Here is a 22,491-nt window from a genome sequence, read left to right as displayed (position 1 = left end):
AGTGCAGAATCCTTAATGGATTGCTCTTTTTCATCGAGGATGAATTAGGCACATAAAAATAATTTATTGTGGGAGCTTGGCCAACATAATGGCCACATCCAAAACACCAAGTACAAAACCAGCTCTGTCCTGTCAAGGACGATCTGGCCAGAGCCCAAACCTGCAGCTGCTACCCTGGCATGGAATAGGTGGGTTTGCCCTCAGAGCCAGGTGGAGCTGGGTGTGCAGGGCTGGGGAGGAGCACAGCAGCTCAAACAGGCCCCTGCTGCAATGTGGGGCTGTTCTCTGTGCACAGCACACAGGGCTGCATTAAAAACCTGCATTTCAGTCTGGGTTTTATCCCATCTCCGTGCTATCACACCACTTCAACTTCACAGAAACCCTCCAGGCCACTTCTGCTTATTGAAGGAAGGTTTCTGAAACACAGACTGCTCTGCTGGGCTGTCTAAACCAAAGATTGCTGTTCTCAGTTACCATTATTTGAACACCACCATTTCCTCAGATTTTTTAATATATGACATTTAAGGGAGGAAAAAGAATAAGGTACATTTCCTGAGGAAACCAAAACAGGTCCCAGAAGAAAGCCCTGAGAACTACAAATAACAGCTCCGTTCACACTGTAAAAAGAACCTACAAAATATTTACTTTTCTTTCAAGTAAACCCTCTTGCAAGAAGGATAGGAGGATAAAAGCTTGATTTATATCAGCTAAAGAATCTCCTGCACTGTAGTTCAGTGGTGATGTGTCAGTAAACAGATGAAAATATCATCAGGTAAGGCACTGACAGGCACTCTAGAAGTATCAAGGAACTCTAGAGCCATTGAACAGACTTCTGAGACTTTAAAAGAGGACACTTCTTTTTTTCTTTCTCTCTAAACACTTAGTATTTCCCTTTCTTTAAAATAAATTAATTAATGGAATGTCTTAAGCCCATTTCTGCTACTTGCTGAAGGAAATTACCACTTGACATTCAGATAAAGTTTCATTCTGTAAGCTGACTGTAAGGAACTTCATACAATGGACAACATAATTCTCAAAGCATTAACCACAACACTCAAAAAATCTGTAGTGGATTTTCTCAGCTTCACTGTCAATAGCTTAATTAGCAGGAATATTTATAAAGATCTTAAGGAAAGCCTGACTTTTGTGGTTGAAGCCTAGAAAAAAATTTAAATTCAAACCTAAAAAACACATCAGATTAAAAACTGGGGGAGGTTCTTTTAATATTTTTCTCAACCATACAGGTCAGTACCATTCCTGACCTCCAACATGCTCAGCCTTTTCTGCAAGGTGTTGAATCTCATTCCCTGACAGCTGCAAAGAGCTTTTAGGGGATTCTACAACATCTGAAATCTGGTGGGGGAAAAATACTTTTTCTGCATTCAGTGTGCAGAAAGTGAATGGCAGATCCTCCTGACACTGCCCGGAGCACACACAGCAAGCCAGAGGGGGGCACTTGATTAATTTATAGGAAAATCTTGCTTTGAGATTGGCTTTTTCCTACCCTCTGCTCAGAGACCTAAAGAAGTCAACAAGCCACAGGTTTTCCTTCCCATGCCCTGCCTTGTTGGTAAATTTTCAAAGCGTGCACAGTTCCAAGCTCTTTGCACTTGGCTCCACCATCTCCTCTTCCAGGTCAGCCAGGGATCCCAACACGCTTCCATGATGGATTCCATCCTCCCCTTCACGTTCTTTGGTTTCCTCACAACTTCCCTGTCTGTGCTGAGCTCTCAGCCAGGGAAAGGGACACACCCCAACCCATCCTCTGCAAACCAGCACAATAATCACCAAACATCACCAGTATAAAAACGTTCTCGAGCTCACCCAGCCACGGAGAGTTTTTCCTTCCAAGCAGTTATCACATACAGACACACTCAACAACTACCAGACATAGCTCTTTTCATTTTCTAAAGTATCACTCCAGTAAACTTGAACCAGATGTTGTTTTTATATATTTTGCTAATGCTATCAGTTTTTAATCAAAATGGAACTAAATTCATGGTCTTAGTTAACAGCAAAGCTCCTTTGAATCACAAGATGTCTCTTTCAGATCAAAGTGGCACAGAAAGAGTCTGAGTTCAAATTTATTCTCGTGTATCCAGGGTCTTTCTTTAGGATTCTTACCCTTTTTCCACAGCTCAAGATGTTGGCACTTCATGAATCAATCTCAAAGGATATTAAAAGCAGCAGGAATAGCCTACAATGAGCCAGAAGGTTCCTTCACAAAAAAAGAATGTTAAGTTTGCCAAGGAAAGCACTAAAAAAGTAATAAGGAAATCCAGACTTAAACTTAATTCATCCCCACATACATATGCATTAAGATCCAGCCTTTAATGACAATTTATTTCTTCCAGAGTACTTGTGAGCAAGGCTGACAGAACAGACAGCTGCTCACCATTTCTTTATCATTATGTATAACCCCATGCAGTCATTCAAGACACAATATTCAAGTGTGCACTGAATTATGAACATTCTGATAAACTTTTTAGGCAGCTTATCATGGTGCTATACAGCACAATTCAGAAATATTAATACATTTACTCACAGAGCCCTTTGCTTGAACAGAATTTTTCCATGATTTTAAAAGGCTGAACTGCAGCACAGCAAAATTAGCAGCTACACTCTCAGAAGCATCTGCTAATACAGATGCCCAAGTAGAAAACCTGTGGCCTGATTTTCTGAAGGATTCACTATTAGTGCAAGTTCTGATCAAATCTCCTGCTTACATTGGGGACAGCTATGAAAAAAAAAAATCAAAGCAGAACAGAAATGTGCCTTTTTTCCTCCAGCACAGCCCTGTGCAGCAGGAACACGAACCAAAAATAATTCTCCAGAGCGTTACTAAACTTCTTTGTCCTTCTACAGTCCCTGCTCCTTCCATGAGACACAAGTTAACCTGCAAACTTACCCAGCACGTCTGGCTAGAGCAAGGGAAGGTAACAGAAGGATTCAGAAAACGGAGCTCTAAACACCAATGGAAATTGCAGAGAGGAAATACAAGATGCCTAGAACCAGCTATCCCCTGCCTGTCCTCCTTCTGTGACTTGCATGTGGCTCCTAAGAACAAGGCTGTGCTCTTTGAAGGGCTGTCAGGGACATGTTCTAGGACAGCCTGAGTGTGCAGAGCAGGACAGCCCCACCACTGATTCCCAGAGCTGCTCCAGAGCTCAGCACAGCCGCACACCTCCAGCTCCTGGAGCAAACAGAGCCCAAGCCTGCAGACAATACCCTCCTTCAGCCCAAAAACTGGGATTTTTTCCCAGGAAGCTATCCATCCTGTGTGCAAAATGAGACAGCAGGCCTGTGGATAAGCACCTGTTCCTTAACCCTTGGTGTGCCCTGAGTGCTTCCTCCTCCCTGGAGAAGGAGGCAGCACAGAGGAGCAGGCACTGAGAGCTCTGCTGCTCTCCCCCTGCACACTGGGCCCACCATGGCTCACAGAGAGGAACAAACCCAGCAAAACCCACCTGCAGCTCTGCCATCCCACAGGCACACTGCTCCCCAAATACAAGATTCCACAATAATGCTGCTGCACCACCTCAGCTCTGCATTAAGAGCAGAGTAAACCAATTCTCTGACTCGAGAAGTCTGGCATCTTTGAATAGATTTTTTGTGGAATTAGACCAAAAGCTTCAAAATATTTTCGGCCCCCTTTTGCTGTGCCTTTTTGTAATGCAGGGATGTGTTTGCAGGAGTTATCTGCAGTCATGAATCTTACTTAGTAAAAATGAATGCTAGCATTCATACATCATCATCACTTCAGAAAGAGAGATTAAGGAAAGCACCATCTATCTTTGCCTCCAAAAGCGAAAATCACAGGATTTAACCCAACTAGTACTGCTCCTGGAAATGATTCTAGCTGGCTAGAACTCAGGATTCTCCAGCTGCTTTTGTTCTCAGGAACAACTGAACCACTTCACAGAGACTCTTCTGAATCAGTCAGAAAACCCACAGCAGGAAAAACCTCAGCTAAAGCTGCTTGAGCTCGAGACAGTCCCATTTTAAAAGTATTACAGTGCAAAGTGTTGCACAGTTACTCTGTCGCTTTCCGATCATGGGTATCTGCCACTTTTTAGATAAAAAAATGGGATTAGACTCATTTTTAAACTACCAATTCAGACCAAACCCCCCTCAGTTTTACTGCACTTCCCTGGCTTCTTTCTCAACATAACACCTATCCACCAGGAAATATCACATATGCAATGAATTAGACCACAGTCCTTTCATCTCCAACTGCTTTGAAATGTCACTTAGTAAACCCAGCGGAGTTTGTTTTCCCAATGAAAATAGATTTCTCCACTAAATCTTCACATCGGGAATGTACCATGTGGTTTGCATTTTCTGTTCCTCAAAACAGTTTCCCAAAAGCTCACACCGTGTGATTTCATTTTCAGTCAAGGGAGTTAAAACCCGAAATGTGGTGAGACAAATTAAAAATTATAGAAGGGGGGTTGAGGTGGGGGTCTGTATATTCTGTACTTATGTAAACTGCTATTTAATTTTGTGCCGTTTTAGTATAATAAATTTCAATATAAATCCAAATATATTTCTTCAATAACAAACAGAAATTTAACAAAAGCAGAGGTTGGAAATTCCCACCTTGTTTTCTAAGAAGGTTGGATAACTTATTAGAGTAATATTTGGATAACCAAATGCACAAAACAGAGTACAGGTAACAGAAAAGGGAGATTTTCACCCCCATTTGATGCCCAGAAATACAAACTTACTCTGTAGATGGAAGAAGAAAGGTCCTTTGGGAGTCAAAACATGCCATCAATGTGAATGATCCTCTGGGAGCATTCCTTACTCCTCTGTGATCACTGGAGCAGAGAGTAGTTCAGGATCTTAACTTTATCTACAAGCCTGTGGGATGGATTCCCAAAAAGTGCTGCCCACTCACCAGGAGCTACAGGCCCTCATGCTGCCTGAGCAATAATTGGTTTAATAAAGCTCACCTGTGATTGCAGCTCTGTCGTTACCAGCACCTGTGCATGGTTCAGTTGTTCCCAGCAGTCCAGGACGCAGAAAACACTTCCAGGTGCAGCCCCAAGAGCAAATCCCCTCCCTCTAATTCACATATCTGCATTTGGGAACTCAAATCACCCTCCTGAGCAAAGGCCATTCCCTTGAGCACCTGTAACAATAACCTGAGCCAGTACACTGAACCAAAACTGAGTTTTAAGCCCCAATTCCCAGTAAGAACCAAGCCACCCAAACTGTCCAGTCCAGCAATGAAAATGCTGTGCTTCCTTCCCACCCTCCCTGAGTATCACCCCCTGTGTCAGCTGCAGAGAGCACGGACATTCAGGAGTTCTCAGCATCAGGTGAAGCCAGAAACCAGCACAGGAACTATTATTATTATTATTATTATTATTATTATTATTATTATTATTATTAGATAAAGTCACTGATGAAATGGGCAACTGCTGTGCTGATAAAGCTCCAGAGCAAAATTCCACCAAAACTGTGCCAAGCTACTGCATGACACAGGGCAGTGCAAGGAAAATTCTGGTTACATTTTATTCCTTTAGAGGTGAAAGCCAAATCAGCAATCACGGATAAATACATTTAAAATGGCCCTACTTCTAACAGCCAAATAATTTGCATTAAATGCCCTTTAATAAGCTGAACAAATGGGCTCAGATTGTTTCAAACATCCTCTTATGAAGGATAATGAAATAGTTCTGTTTGAACTGCACCTATCAGTTATAAATAGAATAATTATCACTAAAAGAGAGAAATTTCCAAAATCACTTCAACTCTGACACGGTCTAGCAGTGCCAAATTATACCTGACATGCTGAACTTTCCCCTCTTCCAACAAAGGAATACAAAATGCTGGGAGGAGAAGAAATCATTGTAAACTATTAACTGTCTGTGAATGACACTATGAATGAATGACACATCAAATCCAGTTTTGTTCATTGGAAGGGAAATTGCATGGAAAACAAGGGGGGCTGAAGGTATTTACCAAGCAACCATGACTTGTTAGATAAATAAACTCTGCATCTTGGCAGGTCTTATGTACAGGTTCTAACATTAAAATCTCATCTTTAATTTTAGAAAAGTCCACAGTCATAAAATAATGAACTAGCAAAAGTCAAGAGAAACTAACAAGCCCCGGAGAGCCATGGCTGCAATCTCACACACCCTTAGTAAAGGAAAAAAGAAGGGAGGAGGTGCAAGAGGCACAAAGCACAAAAAAAGGCCAGAACATTGCTAAGGTCTAAATGGGCTTGCAAGCACTGCTGAATTGATTTGAAAACTGAGAGGTGCATTTCAGGGTCTAGATCAGGATCCAAATTTTAGAGGCATTCAGAACTGTGGGTTCAATTCCAATTCATACATCTCAGCAACTGACAAAGGTGGATCTTTTGCCTCTTCTCAAAACAAAAACAAATCAATATAAGTTCTGTTCAAAGGAACCATTTGCATTTTGTGACTTTCCTGAACGATATTGCCTAAAGGCATGATTCTTTTACCTCAAACCAGCTCTGACATGACTGCACTACAGGATCATGTTTAAATGTCATCTGATGATTCCTATTAAAGTGCCACAGTTTCAGCGCTACAGCTAATTTAATTCTGAATGAATTTTCAAAACCAAGACTAAAGTTCAATGGAAGCCTGAAGCTTTGAGGACTTGTGAAGCTTTGAGCCTGAACTAGAGAGATATCCAACTTTAATCCGTGAAATAGCCAAGGCAACAGACGAATCTGTGCTTCTTTGAATAAAGCTATAATGCAATAAAGACCTTCCAGATGGACCTTGCACCATAGGTGTTTCCACATTTGTCTTTCAAGACCAGTCAGCACCACCCTTTTATCTCCAGACTCCTGGTGACACTCCAAAGGAAAAAGGAGAATATTCTAATTCCATTATGTCACATACAATTGGAAAAATCCCTTTTACCCGCTTGCTGACATTCCAAAGCACAACACATCAGCTTATGGAATCAATATGAAAATGTAACTAATGGGCACCTGCAGTGAATTGTTGAGCACTATCATGTGATCCTGATCTTTTATCAGACTGGGGTCATTCCTCAGTAAAAATGTAACAGCAATAATTCACAGGACTCCCCAGTCAGCTGCACGTACTGTTGTAAAAAGAACTTGCAATTTACCCCAGGTAAAAAATATTTTTCCTATCCACATTATGATAACAAAAAAGTAATAAAGTGCTGCAGTAATTTCCATTTTCCAGATGAACAAATGAAATCTGACAGGTGACCTCAGCATTCACATCTGCACATACAGCTGGGGAGACAAGTACAGAAAATAGGGAACACCACTTAGAATTCCTTGCTCTTCCCTCTTTTATTGCGATGGAATGACAAGGGAGCATGTTCAACACATAGACATGGGAAGAGAATTCCCTATTCCTGAATTCCTTTCGTAGATTTTTTTCCAGAATTATCAAGGGTGTAATTATGAAAAAGAGAAGCACAAAGACTTTTGATACAGTAAGAGCTCAGTAACATCTGTCATAAAACACTGGTTTTTTGAGCACCTATTAAAGATAGAAAATACAGCAATTAGTCACTCTGCCAAATAAAACACAACTTCTTATTTTTAACTGTAAAAACAAGGCCATCTAAAAGACAAAGCTTTGAAGACACAGCAGGATGGACCTGCTGAGGAGAGACCCAGTCAACAGGGATCCCAAGCTCACACAGTGTCACATCAGCTTTCCCAGGAGGCAGAGGCTTTACACTCAGGTGAGGCAGGTGCAGCTCTCCTTGGCTGCTGGTGCCAAAGCCTGTCACACACAAAGCCACCAAACGAGCATCTCACAGCACAGACACTGCCCAGAAAACCAGGGCCCTTTCTAGTTGTATGAGTCGAGTCTAAATCCCAAATTACAGCTGTGCACAAAGAGAAGCATCTTCTCCATCTAAACAGCTCAATGCTGCACACCTGCAGCCATGAAACACCAAAGTTCACATGCCACCAAAAGCAGAGATGGAGAAAGCCTAGATTAAACTCATCATTAAAAATGTGGGAATGCAAGGAATAACAACAAAGTATGCATGAAGTATGACAAAGCTGTAATACAAATCGATGCTCTACAAGATTTTACATAAATCTGCAGCAAAATTGAAACCTTTGTGAGTTTTTAGGATGATCTTATTCATAAGTAGGTATCTACCCCTCACTAAGGGGCAGCCAAATTCAATCTCTCTCTTCCCCCAGGTTCTGATCAGTGAAAATTAACAGGTATTCAGAAGTCAATACTATATTAACTTCCCCACAGCAGTTATTTATTCTATTTGCTACTCTTTATTTCATGCCAGCAGAGTAAGAGGTTATTGGATTCCACAGTGCAAAAATCAAACATTCTGGCTGCTTCCAGAGAGATATGAAATTAGAAAGTAAAAAAACCCACCACTTCAAGTCGTGAAAAAATGATGGAAAAGAAAAAAGACGGATAAGGCGTAATTGCTGTCTGCACCAGCCACAGCACCAAGCAGCGATGGCTGGAAATGAGTGCATGAGTCAAACACACTTTAGCAGCCCAGCAAACACAGGCCACTGGTCAGGCTTCAGTCCCCACAGGAGTCTGATGGCATTGCACAATGACTGGCTGGGGAAGTCAGCTCAGACAGCAGGAATTCCAACTGGTCATTAAGTCCCAAAGCAGCAGGGCCTGACTCCATGTCCACTGAGGGAGGTTCCCCCTGGCTACAAGGGGCACTGGAGCAGGAGACACCACAGAAGGTCTGGGCCCACCTGCCCTGCTCTGCTCCTCCTCCAGCACTGCTCCAGGAGAGCATCCTGGCGGGACAGAGCAGGATCAGCACAAGGATGGGCTCTGCCCTGCCACACCCAGCTCAGACTGCTGCAGGGAGCACCTGGAGCTGCCAGGAGGGCAGAGCTTGCCCTGGCACGCACATGCCCAGGGCACAGCAATCCCCATGGGTTGTAGCTCTAAGGACACATCGACTCTTTCCCTGTCATAAGCAAAATTATCCTTTCCAATACTGCTAACTTGACATCCCATCAAATCACCCATGGACTGTTTCCTCAGCAATCTCCCAAGTCTCCTCCTGGCCTGTTTCGTCAGGATATCAGTGCTTCCCAAACAAGAGGTCAGCAACTATTTTTAAACAAAGGAAAATCCAGAGTTTTTATCCCCTGCCCCCCTCCATGAGCTCTGTTCTTGTGAACCACTGAATTCTTGGCTGAAGTTCTGGAAAAGAAAAAAACTGATTCAATCTGAGGCAGATGCTTGGCACAGAATCCTTTAGCTGAAACAGTTAATGGTTGGAGAATTTATAAGAAACTAAAACCAAACTCTCCTAATGACAACTCTAAGTAGTGCTATTAATCCTGTTTGAAATAATAGTGCAAGAAGCTCAGGGTTTGGGGGTTTTCTTGTTTGTGATGGTGTGTGTTTGGCTTGAGCTCAGGAAAACAGTTTTATCTTAACCATCAAAAAGCACATTCTACCTGCATGAGGAAATGGCAGTATATTAATGCAAGCCTCACTTTTATTTGTTCAACATGATACAGAATCAGCAAAATGAGAAAAAACCCCACCCGACAGAGAAATCAAAGCTGCATCGTTCACAGAGTGCCTCTCATGTTCTCTAACCTCTCAGTGTTTAATATCCTGCAGTGGATATATGATGTAAGCAACTCCCAGAACAATCCCTTTTTTTTTTTCCTGGAGTGTCCCAGGGATAAATTAAAGCCATACCACTGCAACTGCTGGGCTGCAGGACCCAGCTCAGCTCTGCTTTCCCTCCCCCCTTCTTGCTGATTCAAGCAGTAAGTTGATCCCAAGGTGATACAAACTCACCCTTTTTTTTTTTAATAAAAAAAGTGTATTTTATGTGTTTTATCTCCCCTGAAGCAGTTTCCAGAGGAATTAGAGGCACACCAGGGTTGGCACACAAAAAGAGGGTAGCTCAGTTTGGGAGAGGGCAGAAACCTGGCAGCATCAATTTCCATTGGCTCAGGCTGGTAAGGAACAGCGCCCTCAGGCAATACAACTGGTTAGAAAATGGAATTTCACAAGGACAGAAATGAACATTTCAAAAGTTAACTTTCACTCTTAATCAGAAGGAAAAATTAAATGGTTACAGAAAGTTACAATGCTTTTCAGAAGTTGTTTGGAATGACAAAGCTTTTCATCACAGCTCATTTTTGTAACAGCAATACAATTCAAAATTACAGAAAAACATTAACAGAATATCTGTCAGTTTACATCTGAATACATCTACTTGAAGTCAAAATGGTCACTTTATGTGTAATAGCTCACCAAAAATAGAGAATCATCTAAGTAAATTGACCTCATCCATGACACTTGTAGCACCAGTGGATGGCAAAATCAGGTTAAATTCTTTCAGCAATGTACAATAAAAGTGTCCACTTCAGGGGACTTGTCTGGCTGCTCACATCTGTCAAGCTGCTGAAACTGCACAGTTGTAAGAGCAGGCTCTGCTAATGACAGTGGCACTACAGCTCGCATGATCTCTGTTATTCAAGCAAAAAAAGTGCCAGCAAAGGCGGCCTGCAAGCACAAAGGTACTGACCCAAGATGTCAGTCTGCAACAGGAAGACATTAGCACATTTCTTAAGTGTAATGGGAAAGAACCACTTAGTCCCAATGTACTCCCCTAACGAAAAGTTCACTTAATTGACCAGGGCTGCAAAGCTGCCAGTAATTTTAGTGATGGGGATGACACTTTGTTTATGGAATCCAAGCTCTGCAGATTAATATGCTTTAGACTAGCAAGGAAAATAGAAGAGTACCCTCACTGGGTCATTTCAGTAGATACAGCTGAAAAGAAAAATGCTGACCTGAGGCTGTGTATTGACCCAAAAAAATGTGAACAAATAGATAAAGAGAGAGTATTTCCATTTGCTAACTAAAACACAGGCACTGCTGGGCTGAAATGATTTCCAGAGCGAGATGCATCCGCAGGCTTTTAGCAGATACCTCTGAGTGAGGAGACTGCAGAAGCTATGAACTTTGAATGCACCATTTGTCCGTCCCTGTTTCAAAGGGGTCACATCTGTCACTAGAGCCTGAGCCAGTCCACAGAACACAAAACAGTACAACTGCTTGAAGAGCTGAACACTGTGAAACTGTTTTGCCAGGGTACTGAGTCTGTAAGGAAGGCTGAATAAAATATAAAGGACTCAGGCCTCTAAGAGCAAGTCAGGACAAGAGTTTGAACTAGACAAAAACAACTTTTCTGGCCAGAAAGTTATTGCTAATGACTATGAAGTACAGGCAAGTCAAATTTCAGCCAAATACCTTAAGCCAACACCTTACAGCATCCCAAAATATTGACTGTATTTTTATCACTGGACTGTTTAGATACTAAACAAACCAAAAAGTCCCACTGGACAAGGTGGCCAAACCGGGGTCAAGTCTTTCACCAAAGCGCCAATCACAGCGGATAAGAGACAAAGAGAAAAATGATTGCCAAAACCAGCAAGGCAGTGGTAATCCTGGCAGCAGGGAGCAGGTACAATCCCTGCTAACACATCCCTTGCACTAAACCCACCTCCTTTGTGCAATCAGCTCTCCCTGCTGCACAGGGAATGTCTCCTCTAGGCAGGTGTGGCTGGAAGCCACCCAAAACATGCATTTGCTTTCCCCAACATCCTCAGTTCACCTTTTTAACATCCCTGTTGGATGGTTTTCCATTACTGCCTTTACACCCCAGTTCTCTCAACTTGTTGCCATTTTACATCTTTTATCATAATATGCTTTTTGTCTCTCTGGGAATAGCTGGGACACATCTAGTGCAGCCTGCCAGATATGAACCACTGCCAAAATCTTGCTGTGGCAGCACAAACTTGCATGCAGCTTATGAGTAAATAAACAAATTTACCAAAGCCCTGGAGAAAACTGGGATTCTGCACAGAAATCTCTGACACTTCTTTAATGGCATGGTCACACCCTGAAGATTGCAGGCTTTAATTTACTTTTTTGTCACTTAACTGTCTTGGATACACACAACCTTAACCACACCTGGGAACAAAAGCTCTGAAAGATTTACTGCAGAGGGGCTTTCCCTTGGAAAGTCTAACCAGGAAAGTTTGTGTTCCAACACTTTTGGCAAATTTGCCATTATTCAGAATTTCTGGCTATTCCTTACAAGCCACCTTTTCAGTAGTGCTGAACTTCTGCTTTGTCATTAGAGTTTAAAAACACAGAACTAAATCCCAATTCACAATAAAACCCCATCCCTTCATCCCAAAGAACAGAATTTGTCAATGCTTACTAACATTTGGCCATTTAAGAAAACATAATGTGCTGTTTAGTACTTAATTTTACACAGATATTTAGTTCTGCAATTCAAGAGGCAGACACACATTTATGCATTAGAAAAGCGATTACAGGGATGATATTTTATATCACAGTCATGCACTTAGAAGCAGCTTTGAACAGCCATTTGTAGTACAACTGCTGGGTGTTTTACTAGGTAAGTACAGTGTCTAATAAACTTTGATCTACTACCAAATATGAAAACAAAGTAAAGTGGAATATTAATAGCACTATCTCCATTTTGAAAGGGTTCTATCCAGAAGAGAGATTAGCCACTTATAAAAACTCCATGCAGCTATAATTTAACATAATGCAAGTTCCTGCTGTGCTCTTGGCTAGCACTAACGTGATGAAATTGAGAAAAAGGAAATTCACGAAGTTTTCCATAACAGTAGGGTATGCTATGCTACTGAACTTCCAAAATAAGATACAAAAAAACCTCGCTGCTTGATTAATTCAAAATCAGAATGAAACAATATTCAAAATAAAGAGCCTCACTCAGTGCCTACTGCAGTGTAACAAAAACAAGGGCGTACTGCAGGGCTGTGGGATGCAGAAGGGCAGCGCAGAACCCTGGCAGGTGCCGTGCCAACCTATGGATGCCCAGCTGTGTTTGCATTTGGGCTCAAACACTGCTTCTGCACCTGAAATCCTGCTAACCCCACGCACCTCGAGCAGCTGCTCCTGTTCAACACTTTCTTGCACTTACAGATGCTTGTGCAAACAAATCAGTTCTCTAGCTGGGCATCCTTAAATGCTTTTTTAGGGCTCAGCGTACTTGCAGTTTCTGGGAGCCTTGTTCTAGCCCACTGCTAATAGGAAAATGAAGATCCCTGCTTATCTATCCATTACAAAATGAAGTAAATCTGTACATGTGTGTTCACATTTCGCCCTGCCTCAGAAAAGCTATTAAAATAAATAAATAATCTTCCTTCAAGCTCATGAATACCTCCTATAGGCTATAAAGGGGCTTAAGCACATGCATTAGCACTTTGCTGAAAAGAGGTCATTTCCTGAAAGGAATATATATACACTTGGGATTTACTTATGTAAATACAATTTCACACACATCCTCTCCACCTAAGGAGCGGCCATCCAATAATTGGTATGTAAAACACGTGCTTGCACCTAAATGCAAGAGCACTTTTGCACGCTGACTTTTCTACATCCTGGTCTGACTAGAGGCATGGCTTAAATTAAATGCCAAGCTTCTTTCTTGAGATTGAATGAATTAACATTATTGGCCAGATAATAACCCCAGCATAATGGCGCACTGAGGCCTAAGGCAACATTTCGTGAGAATTTTCTTAGAAATTCAAGCCTGATAGGAGATGCTAATGAGTTTAGAGAAGTAAATATGGCTCTTTAAATAGCAAACGACAACTTGTCTATAACAGTAAGTTTCTCAGCACATTTACAAACGTTTTTGCTTGCGAGCTATAAAGTGACTTTCATTTAGTTGGACTTTAGCTCTCAAGAACAATCACTATCCTCACACGCCAACAAAGAGAGTGCAAATACACGAGGGGAGCGCAAATGAAACGCTCATTAAGGCGCCACAGGAAACTATACAAACACCTTATTTAATAAGTTTAATTAAGTGGCTCTTTTCTAAATCATACAGTGCCCAACAATGCTCAGGCCAATTCCCCGCTCAGAACCTCTGCTTTTCTTCCCTGAAGGAAAGCAATATTCTATCTTTTCCTCTGGCACAGCAGAGCCCTGGAGCCCCAGCAGCAGCTGCTGGCAGTGCCTGGCTGGGGCACCACTCCTGCATGGCTGAGCCAGGTCCGGCAGGGCTTTAGGAGTTGGGTTGTTTATAAATTCTCCCTGTAGCACTTTCTCCTGCCTTCATGAAGAATCATAACCTATTTCTGTTGTACAAATGCTTTCCTAGAGGAGCCCATACACTGGTGCCTAACTCAGCATAGGAACGCTCATGGCAGAGGATGGATGCACTGGTGACCATCAAAGCAGCCCCACACCACGCCAGGCACTCTTCACAAACCTTAATCCCATGCAGTCTCTGAAGGTGAGCAGGAGTTTGATCTAATTCTCACCTCCAGGCTACAGCAATCAGAACAGATACCTGCATTTTAGGCTCTTCACATCGGCACTTTCAGAGCGTGTCAAGTCACCGGGCTGTCCATTAATTTTAATGCACGTTGAAATGACCGGCATTAAGGGGCCATGCAATTTTCTGCCGAGTACTTTGTTATCCCTGCCGAATGGGGTGGGAAAAGTCCTTTTATGAATTGCTCCTGATTCCACTCTTGCTTCACCCTTGAGATATTCCCATATCTCTCACGGCCGCCTCCACAATCAGCTGCCCTGGGACAGAGGTGGGCAGGGCTGGACCGAGCCAAACAATGAAGAGTCTTTTAGGAGTAATCTTCTTACGACAGTCAAAGAGCACCACTAATACCAGCAGGATAAAGGGCAAAATTATGTTTTTATTCCTAGGAATAGCATCAACAGCAGGCATTGCAGATAGCTTAGGAAGTTTGCACACCCTCCCAACCCAGACGAGGAGGAGGGCACGGTTTAATGCATCCACAACCATCATGTTTTGTCTGAGCCAGAAAACAAGAAGTGTTGAGACACGGCAGTCACCTACTATTCTGCACAGAAATCTCCCTTGGGAGCATGCACTGTCTGCATCCCTGAGCCACTTCAGAAGAGATTTGCCGTTGTCAAAGGAACTCTCTCATCACACAAGTTCAGCGATGAGAAAAACCAGCAGCTCATTCAAATGACCTCTCTGCTAAGCCAAACCTGTTCCTCAGCTGTCCCTTTAATCAAGATAACAAGCATCTTGTCCAACCCAGGTGACAGCTCTTCCATCCAGGCTCCGGAGCCAACACCGCACAATTCCAATCTAATTTAAAGGACGCTATTCCCAAACACTGTCACCGTGCCGCTCTTGGAGCTTTCACCGCTGCCCAAATTCCGCCCCAAGCTGGCGCTGGGACACCCCCTCCCACAGAGACGCTCCTTTAACACAACCCACTAATTAACAAGCATCTGTAAAATCATCATTGTTAAGCACGAAAGTAAACTTTGCCCGTTTCTCCTCTTAGACAAACGCAAGCTCGCAAGGTTTCCCACCATCCACATAACCGGCGAGAGAGAGAGCAGCAGAGAGAGGCAGCGGCAGGACTGGAAGGAAAAGGCAGGGGGAAGAGGAGGAAGGGGCAGCTTAGTTCACACGGCTGACAAGATCAACTGGTGCCCGCTCCGCTTTCCCCGCGCCCCTTACCTCCGCAGAGCAGCGCTCCGAGCAGCAGCCGGGCCGCCCGCGCCATGCCGAGGGGCTGCCGAGGCTGCGGGCCGCGTCCCGCCGGGCCCGGGGCTGCGGGGCTGCTCCGCCGTTAGCTCCGCGCGCCCGCCGCCCGCGCCATCGCTCCGCGCCCTCAGCGCCGCTCCGCGCTCACCCCGCCGGCGCCCATGGCGGGTGCCCCGGCCGGCGCCGCTGACGCTCCCTGGACAAAACTTTTGAAGCGGGTGAGCAAAGGGAAGGGAAGGTGCGCGAGGCGGCGCGGCTGGAGCGTCCCCACGGCCGCTGTCCGGCTGCGCTGGCCCCGAGCGCCCTCCGCCGCTCTCCCCGCCCGTGTGAGGGGCCGCGGCGCGCTCAGACACTTTTCCCTGGGAGGAGGGAGGGAGGGAAGGAGGGAGGGATGGATGAAGGGAGGGGGCACCGCCGAGCCCCACCCTCAGGGGCGTGAGGGGACGGGGACGCGCGGCTGAGGCAGCGATGGAGCGGGACCCGCGGCTGATGCGGTGAGACAGCGGCTCAGGGCTCGCAGGGCTGAGAGGGGCTCCGGGCAGCGGCCCTGGCAGCCAGGGCAGCCCGGCAGCGGAGCGATGGACGGAGCGGTCCGGCCCCGGCCTCACCGCGCCGCTCCCGCTGCCTCCGCTGCTGCTGGGCGCCAGCGCTCGGCAAAAACTGCAAACCGCAGGAAAAGAGCCCTGCCAAAAGACGAGAGTGCCCTGCGTGCCTTCCGCTCCGGGCAGAGGGAAACCCACCGCGGAACACCTGGGCCCGCCCGTGTTGTGTTTGCCCCACCTGTCTTTGCCCCCCTTGGCCCACCTGTGTTTCACCAGGCCCCACCACCCTCTCGGTTTGCCTTTTGTACACGTTCTCAGTCCCATCTTCCGAACATAATTCACAGGCAGCCGTTTCATCCCTAGTCCTTTAGTTTTGATGCTTTCCCCTGGGCATCTTGGATAGCTGGCGTCTCTTTCCTCCTTCTTGTGGCAAAATAAAATGTAAATATTTGTGGCCCAACAGTAAACACACTTTCAATAATGTTTACTACAGCTGTAGCACGCAGCAAGCAAGGGGCAGGTTGGTATCAAGTAGTGAGTATTTGAAATATACTAAGGGTGGTATTTGAAATATACTAAGGGCGGTATTTGAAATATACTAAGGGTTTTTTCCCTGCTTAGGAAAAAAAACCCTTAGTATATTTCAAATACCGCCCTTAGTATATTTCCACAAACCCTCCACGAACACTCTGTGACAAAGCAACACCTTTAAATGGTGGCCTATTCCCAATCTGCTGGTTTTATCCTGAGAAATCAGGCTCTGATCCTGCAGGCAAATGCAGCCATTCCCCTGTAGCTGGCCAAAATCAGTGAGGCTCCATCTGTAGTCAGTTCCTGAAAAAGATGTCAAAGTTTGTTAGTAGATATTAGCCTAAAAAAATGGGTAAAGCGTCTTTTGGCAGATTCTAAAAAGCCTATTGTTTGTGCAAGACATTATCCTGGTTTGATAAGCCAAGTCAGGAAAGAGTTCCTTAGCCCAGAGATTTCCAGGGAGGAACTACAGAGAACTTTGTCAAGAGTATGCTTTGTGCTGTCATGGTTTACATGATTTTATTGTCAGTAGCAGCTAATTCAAATATGGAAAAAGCAAAAAGAGGATATCATAAGGGTGCAATTTCAATGTAATTTTCCCCACAAGAGTGTAAAGAAGCGTTTCTCATTGAAAAACTCATTCAAAAATGTGTAACTGCTTCAGTGTCCTCTGCTTGATTGTAGATTTCACTAGACACTACAAATACTTGTTGGATGAGTTTAAATATAAGAATCCAGCAGTTGACAGTAAAACACAGCAGCTATCAAACATTTATGTCCTGTATCTTGAATTTGTAGATGATGTAGACAATTCATCTCATTTATAAGAAAAAGCAGCCATGGTGACAAGAAATGCTATTTCTTTCCAAGGCAGCTTTCACTAAGGGACCAAAACCCAATCCTATCATAATTCATAAACTACCAACATCTGTCTTCTTTGAATTGTGAAACAAAAAATCAGTCTGATGTAAATTAGATGGAACATGAGATTATTCAGAAGTACTGACAGGCAGTAGAGGTCCTATTTATCAAGTCTGAGCTGGAATCTGTGCGTTACTTGTATGAGAACAAACTTTTGGAAGTTGCACCTTAAGTCCATTGGCAGAGAATCTCATGGATAAGAGGCAGAAGTCAAATAACAAGGTGATAAAAATGGTAAAGGAGTCTGGACAGAATAGGTTTTGCTACAACTGTTCTTACTCCAGAAATTTGATTTCATGTCCTTCTAGGTACAGCAATTCACTACCAGAATTTTCGGTACAGGTTTTGCCTATGATTTGTTTAGGCTTGCATTTTCAGCTGAAGGAGTTAAGTACACAAATCACACTCAAAGAACCCAGATTAATTTCTTTCTTAATGCATTTATAATGAAAATATGGGTTGCTGTGAATAGTTTGTGGCAACAGCTCAATTAGCACCAAACATGAAAACAGAGCGCCGTGTCTGAAGGCAGAGGACAGTATATAAGGACTCCTGAAAAAGGAAACTGTGACACTAAATAATACAGAAAATGTCATTACCTACCTTTGATACAGTCCAAATTATGTATCTAAACATTAATCAAACATTAATCATTTATTCATGGTGATTATTGTGCTGCTTCTCAGATTATCCAGTTGAAGGTTAGTTTGGAGAATCTATAGAACGTCAGAATCTCAGGATTTGTTTTGAAGTCTTTATGGGCTCTCATGACTTTAAATAGACAAAACCAAAACTTTCAGTCTTAAGTATAGCATATTCCCTGCAAAAACTGTAGGGAAATAAGGAACATGCTCAGAAGCAGGGAGAGTGATTGCACTGAAGTTGTCTTCCTAAGGTCAGTCAGCCTCTAAAAATGTTCATATGTACCATATAATGTACTTTAGGCTGAAAATGCAGCCTTTGAGGGCTCTCAGCTCCCTCTCTATATTTTGCCAGCCACAATGTTGAAATCGCGTGCAAATTCACTGACCCAATGCTAACAAATGAAAGCAGAAAGAAAAACCCATCAAATCAAAGCTCCTATTTCCATGTGCAGGTAGCAATTGCCAGAGGAACTCTCCAACCCCTGTGCAGGCATTGGGGTGTTTTGTATTTTGTATTTTGTCATGTAGAAATTCTGTTCATCAAATATATCTCACCAACATTTCTCAGGTGAAAACATGATCATATACTTGGAGAAGTAGCATTTTGTGTAGGTGATTGAGCATGATAGCAGGTACTACAGCCATCCAAATTGCTATTTTTTTTTTAGGGAATGCAAAAGCTATATAGTTGTCTTGTTCTGTGCATGGGATGGACAGTGTTCATCAGAAAATAGAAAAATAATTGAGGTATAAGACTGTACACAATCAATATGAAAATGTGGGGGGGTTAAGGCAAAAATCGACTAAAATTTGTGCTAAGTAGACTTTCAATATTAAAATATTAATCAATATTAAAAGAAATTTGGAAACCTGTCAACCAACCCTAGGACTGGACTGGCAGCAGAAGTGTGTCAGAGGGAATACCTGACAGAAGTTCAGAACGCGGGAGTTGGGACTGTGATGTTCCCACAGCTTAGCACTCCTGACATACCTGAGTGGAACAGACATTGCAGTCTGTAATGGTGAATTTAATAACCCTGTAATGTAAAGTGGTCCCTGCTCGCTACCCTGTCACTCAGGCAGAATTTGACTGCCCTGGATCCGTGTGAGAGGGTTTGGAGTGATCCCAGCACTGTCTGTCTGTGATCCCAGCACTGTCTGTGATCCCAGCACTGTCTGTCTGTGATCCCAATACTGTCTGTGATCCCAGCCCTGTCTGTGATCCCAGCACTGTCTGTCTGTGATCCCAGCCCTGTCTGTCTGTGATCCCAGCCCTGTCTGTGATCCCAGCACTGTCTGTGATCCCAGCCCTGTCTGTGATCCCAGCACTGTCTGTCTGTGATCCCAGCCCTGTCTGTCTGTGATCCCAGCCCTGTCTGTCTGTGATCCCAGCCCTGTCTGTCTGTGATCCCAGCCCTGTCTGTGATCCCAGCCCTGTCTTGATCCCAGCACTGTCTGTCTGTGATCCCAGCACTGTCTGTCTGTGATCCCAGCACTGTCTGTCTGTGATCCCAATACTGTCTGTGATCCCAGCCCTGTCTGTCTGTGATCCCAGCACTGTCTGTCTGTGATCCCAGCCCTGTCTGTCTGTGATCCCAGCACTGTTTGTGATCCCAGCACTGTCTGTCTGTATCCAGCCCTGTCTGTATCCAGCCTCTGCTTGATCCCAGCCTCTTTGTATCCCAGCCCTGTCTTCTTATCCCAGCCTCTTATCACTGTTTCCAGCTGTCTGTGATCCCAGCCCTGTCTGCTCCTCCAAGGCCCGTGGAGCTGCTGCTCAGTTTGAGCTTGCCATGCACTTCACTCCTGGCACTGCATCATCCCAGTGACTCTGGCTCTTAGTGTGACCTTAAACAAGGTCCCTGAGTGTCCTCAGATGGGAAATGTGCTAATGACACCACATGGTTTGGGGATGGATGCAGAGAGGGAAAAGCTGCACATACATTCTGCTGTTCTTTAAATTGGTCGGACTGGGTGAGTATCTGTCTGTCTCATTTAATGTATCTTTCTGCTCTCTCATGTAATTATTCATAATTATAATAACTCACTCTCTTTAAACACAGAATTTTAAAGCCTTAGAATGTGATTGTGGCCAGTTCACTGTAAGTGTCCATACAGAAATCACATCCTGTATTGTCCCATCTATACTGGATTCCAAAAGGAAGAACAGGAAAGGGATGCACCCCAAATTCTGCCAGAGATCTGAAGTCACATAAAGGAATAGAGTGCAAAAATACTCAACACTCAGTTTTATGCCATCCCTGTGCCTGGGTGCATTATCATCTCTCTTCTGCCTTCTGTGCTTTGTTTGTAGTTAGGAGTATTGCCATTTAAAGTGATTTTATTATACTCCAGTGTCAGCATCTATCCTTGTAATAGAGATATAACTTGTATCTCTCACAGTTACTCACTGCTGCTGCATGCAGACAGCATGGCCTGGCTTTGTGCTCAGTACATCTGAAAGGGCTTTTTCTACCACAGGGCCTGGCATTGTCATCTCTTTGGCTGACAGATGTTTTTAACAAGGGCTAGGGATCCCAAGGTACCAATATTTGCAAAAGGAACCAGCTCACCTGGTCACTGACCTTTCCTAGTACATGATAAGGTATCTGCTGCATGCATCAAAAATTGGGGGCGCCATGGGTGGATACTCTTCAGCATGAGGAGTGAAGAGGTGGCTCTTTGGAATGGAGGACCACTCCTCAAAATGCAAATGACCATACAAAAACCCAGTAATATTGAAATCACTGATATCAAAGGGATTAAATTGTGGCCTTCCATCCTACCATTCAACACAGCTACCAAAACACCCCCACTTGCAGTAAATACTCAATTGCCAGTAACATTTGGGACTATGAGCTTCCAGAACAAAACACAATTTCATCATTTGAGGACAGCAAATGCAACAGAATTTGGACAGAGCCATGAATGAGTTTATTTTCATATAGCAAATACTTAGTGAAGTTCTGCTGGAAGTATTATTTTTCAATTTGTAATTATTCTCCTCTTTGTTTCTTTGTCTTATCCAAGTATTATAGGCTGGGACTATATACTCTAGGGAAGGAGCATGCTGCAATAATTATGAGCTCTAGGTTCTATTGCAATGGAATTCCATAACCCGCTAAGTCTGTGCCTTACACAGCGCTTTTCATTTGTGTATTCTGCAGTATTTATATATATGAATGACCTTTGGAATGATTCACCCACAAGTGTTTCTGATCCCTCTTACTCCTTCTCTTCTTGTTTACATAAAGTAAAATAAATAAAGATCTGTTGATAAGCTCTAAGTATGAATACCGTGAGGCACTCTGGGATGTTTTCTGCAATGTGAATTAGTGTCCTGCTTTCAGCTTTAAGACAATTAGTTATCTTCATATGTACTTACTCTAGAAACAAAATATCTGTAAAATACAATATTTGCGAAGGTGTTTGTCACCTCCCTGCTGCATATTTGGATTTGCCTGCAAACCTTTGGGATACTCAAGTCCCACGTGTTGTACGCTGCACTGACAAAGGAGAGCCACTTCCAAGTGCTGTGCCCAGGATAAATTGCCGATCCGGGGGAGCCCCCTGACACCGAGCTGGAGTTCAACCAGTGCTTCCAACACGTGCTAACAATTACCGGTCCCTGGAGCTGCACCCAGGGATGCACGGAATGGACCCGGGGTCTGGAAATGGTCATGCCAGTACTGGATCCTCGGACAGGACAGCCGAGGCACAGCCGCCGGCCAGGAGCGAGGAGAAACCTCCTGTAAGGCGGATTTAAGCCTTGCCGCCCTGAGGCTGGGCTTGCCGGGAGATTCCCGGGTTGGATCGCGGCGCTGGATTCCGAGTATGGCTTCCCGGGATGGATGCGACTCCCGGGAGGGATTCTGGGGATGCGGTCCCGAGCTGGATCGCGGGGATGGATTCTGGGGATGCGTTCCCGGCATTAATGCGGCTTCCGGGCTGGATCCTGGGGATGTGTTCCCGGGCTGGATCCTGGGGATGCGTTCCCGGGCTGGATCCTGGGGATGCGTTCCCGGGTTGGATCCGCTCCCCGGGCTGGGTTCGCAGCGCTCGCAGCTCCCCCTGGCGCAGGAGGAGCGCCGTGACCGCGGCAGCGCTCCGGGAGCGCCGCGCCCCGGCCGGGCGGCACCGCCGCACCGCTCCGCATCCCCGCACCGCATCCCCGTACTCCGCACCGCATCTCCGCTCCGCATCCCCGCACCGCATCCCCGTACTCCGCACCGCATCCCCGCACCGCTCCGTATCCCCGCACCGCATCCTCGTACTCCGCA

At 44.4% G+C, this 22,491-nt stretch overlaps 1 protein-coding gene across 2 annotated transcripts in view; it reads right to left on the bottom strand.

Moving 5' to 3' along the window:
• Positions 1 to 15,962, bottom strand: part of TMEM132C (transmembrane protein 132C) — a 172,852-nt gene extending 156,890 nt beyond the window's left edge. The window contains exon 1 of one of the 2 annotated variants that reach the window (XM_030958567.1): positions 15,547 to 15,962. In XM_030958567.1, coding sequence (XP_030814427.1) covers positions 15,547 to 15,592 — 46 coding nt within the window. In that variant the 5' untranslated portion in view covers positions 15,593 to 15,962. Of the gene's footprint in view, positions 1 to 4,727; positions 5,237 to 15,546 lie in introns of those variants that run through there. The other variant, XM_030958569.1, reaches the window with a different exon arrangement.
• Positions 15,963 to 22,491: the final 6,529 nt, after the last annotated feature.

Source organism: Camarhynchus parvulus, chromosome 15 (genome assembly GCF_901933205.1).
Source record: "Camarhynchus parvulus chromosome 15, STF_HiC, whole genome shotgun sequence".
Classification (NCBI taxonomy): Eukaryota; Metazoa; Chordata; class Aves; order Passeriformes; family Thraupidae; genus Camarhynchus; species Camarhynchus parvulus.
This window is presented reverse-complemented; position numbering and strand designations above follow the sequence as displayed.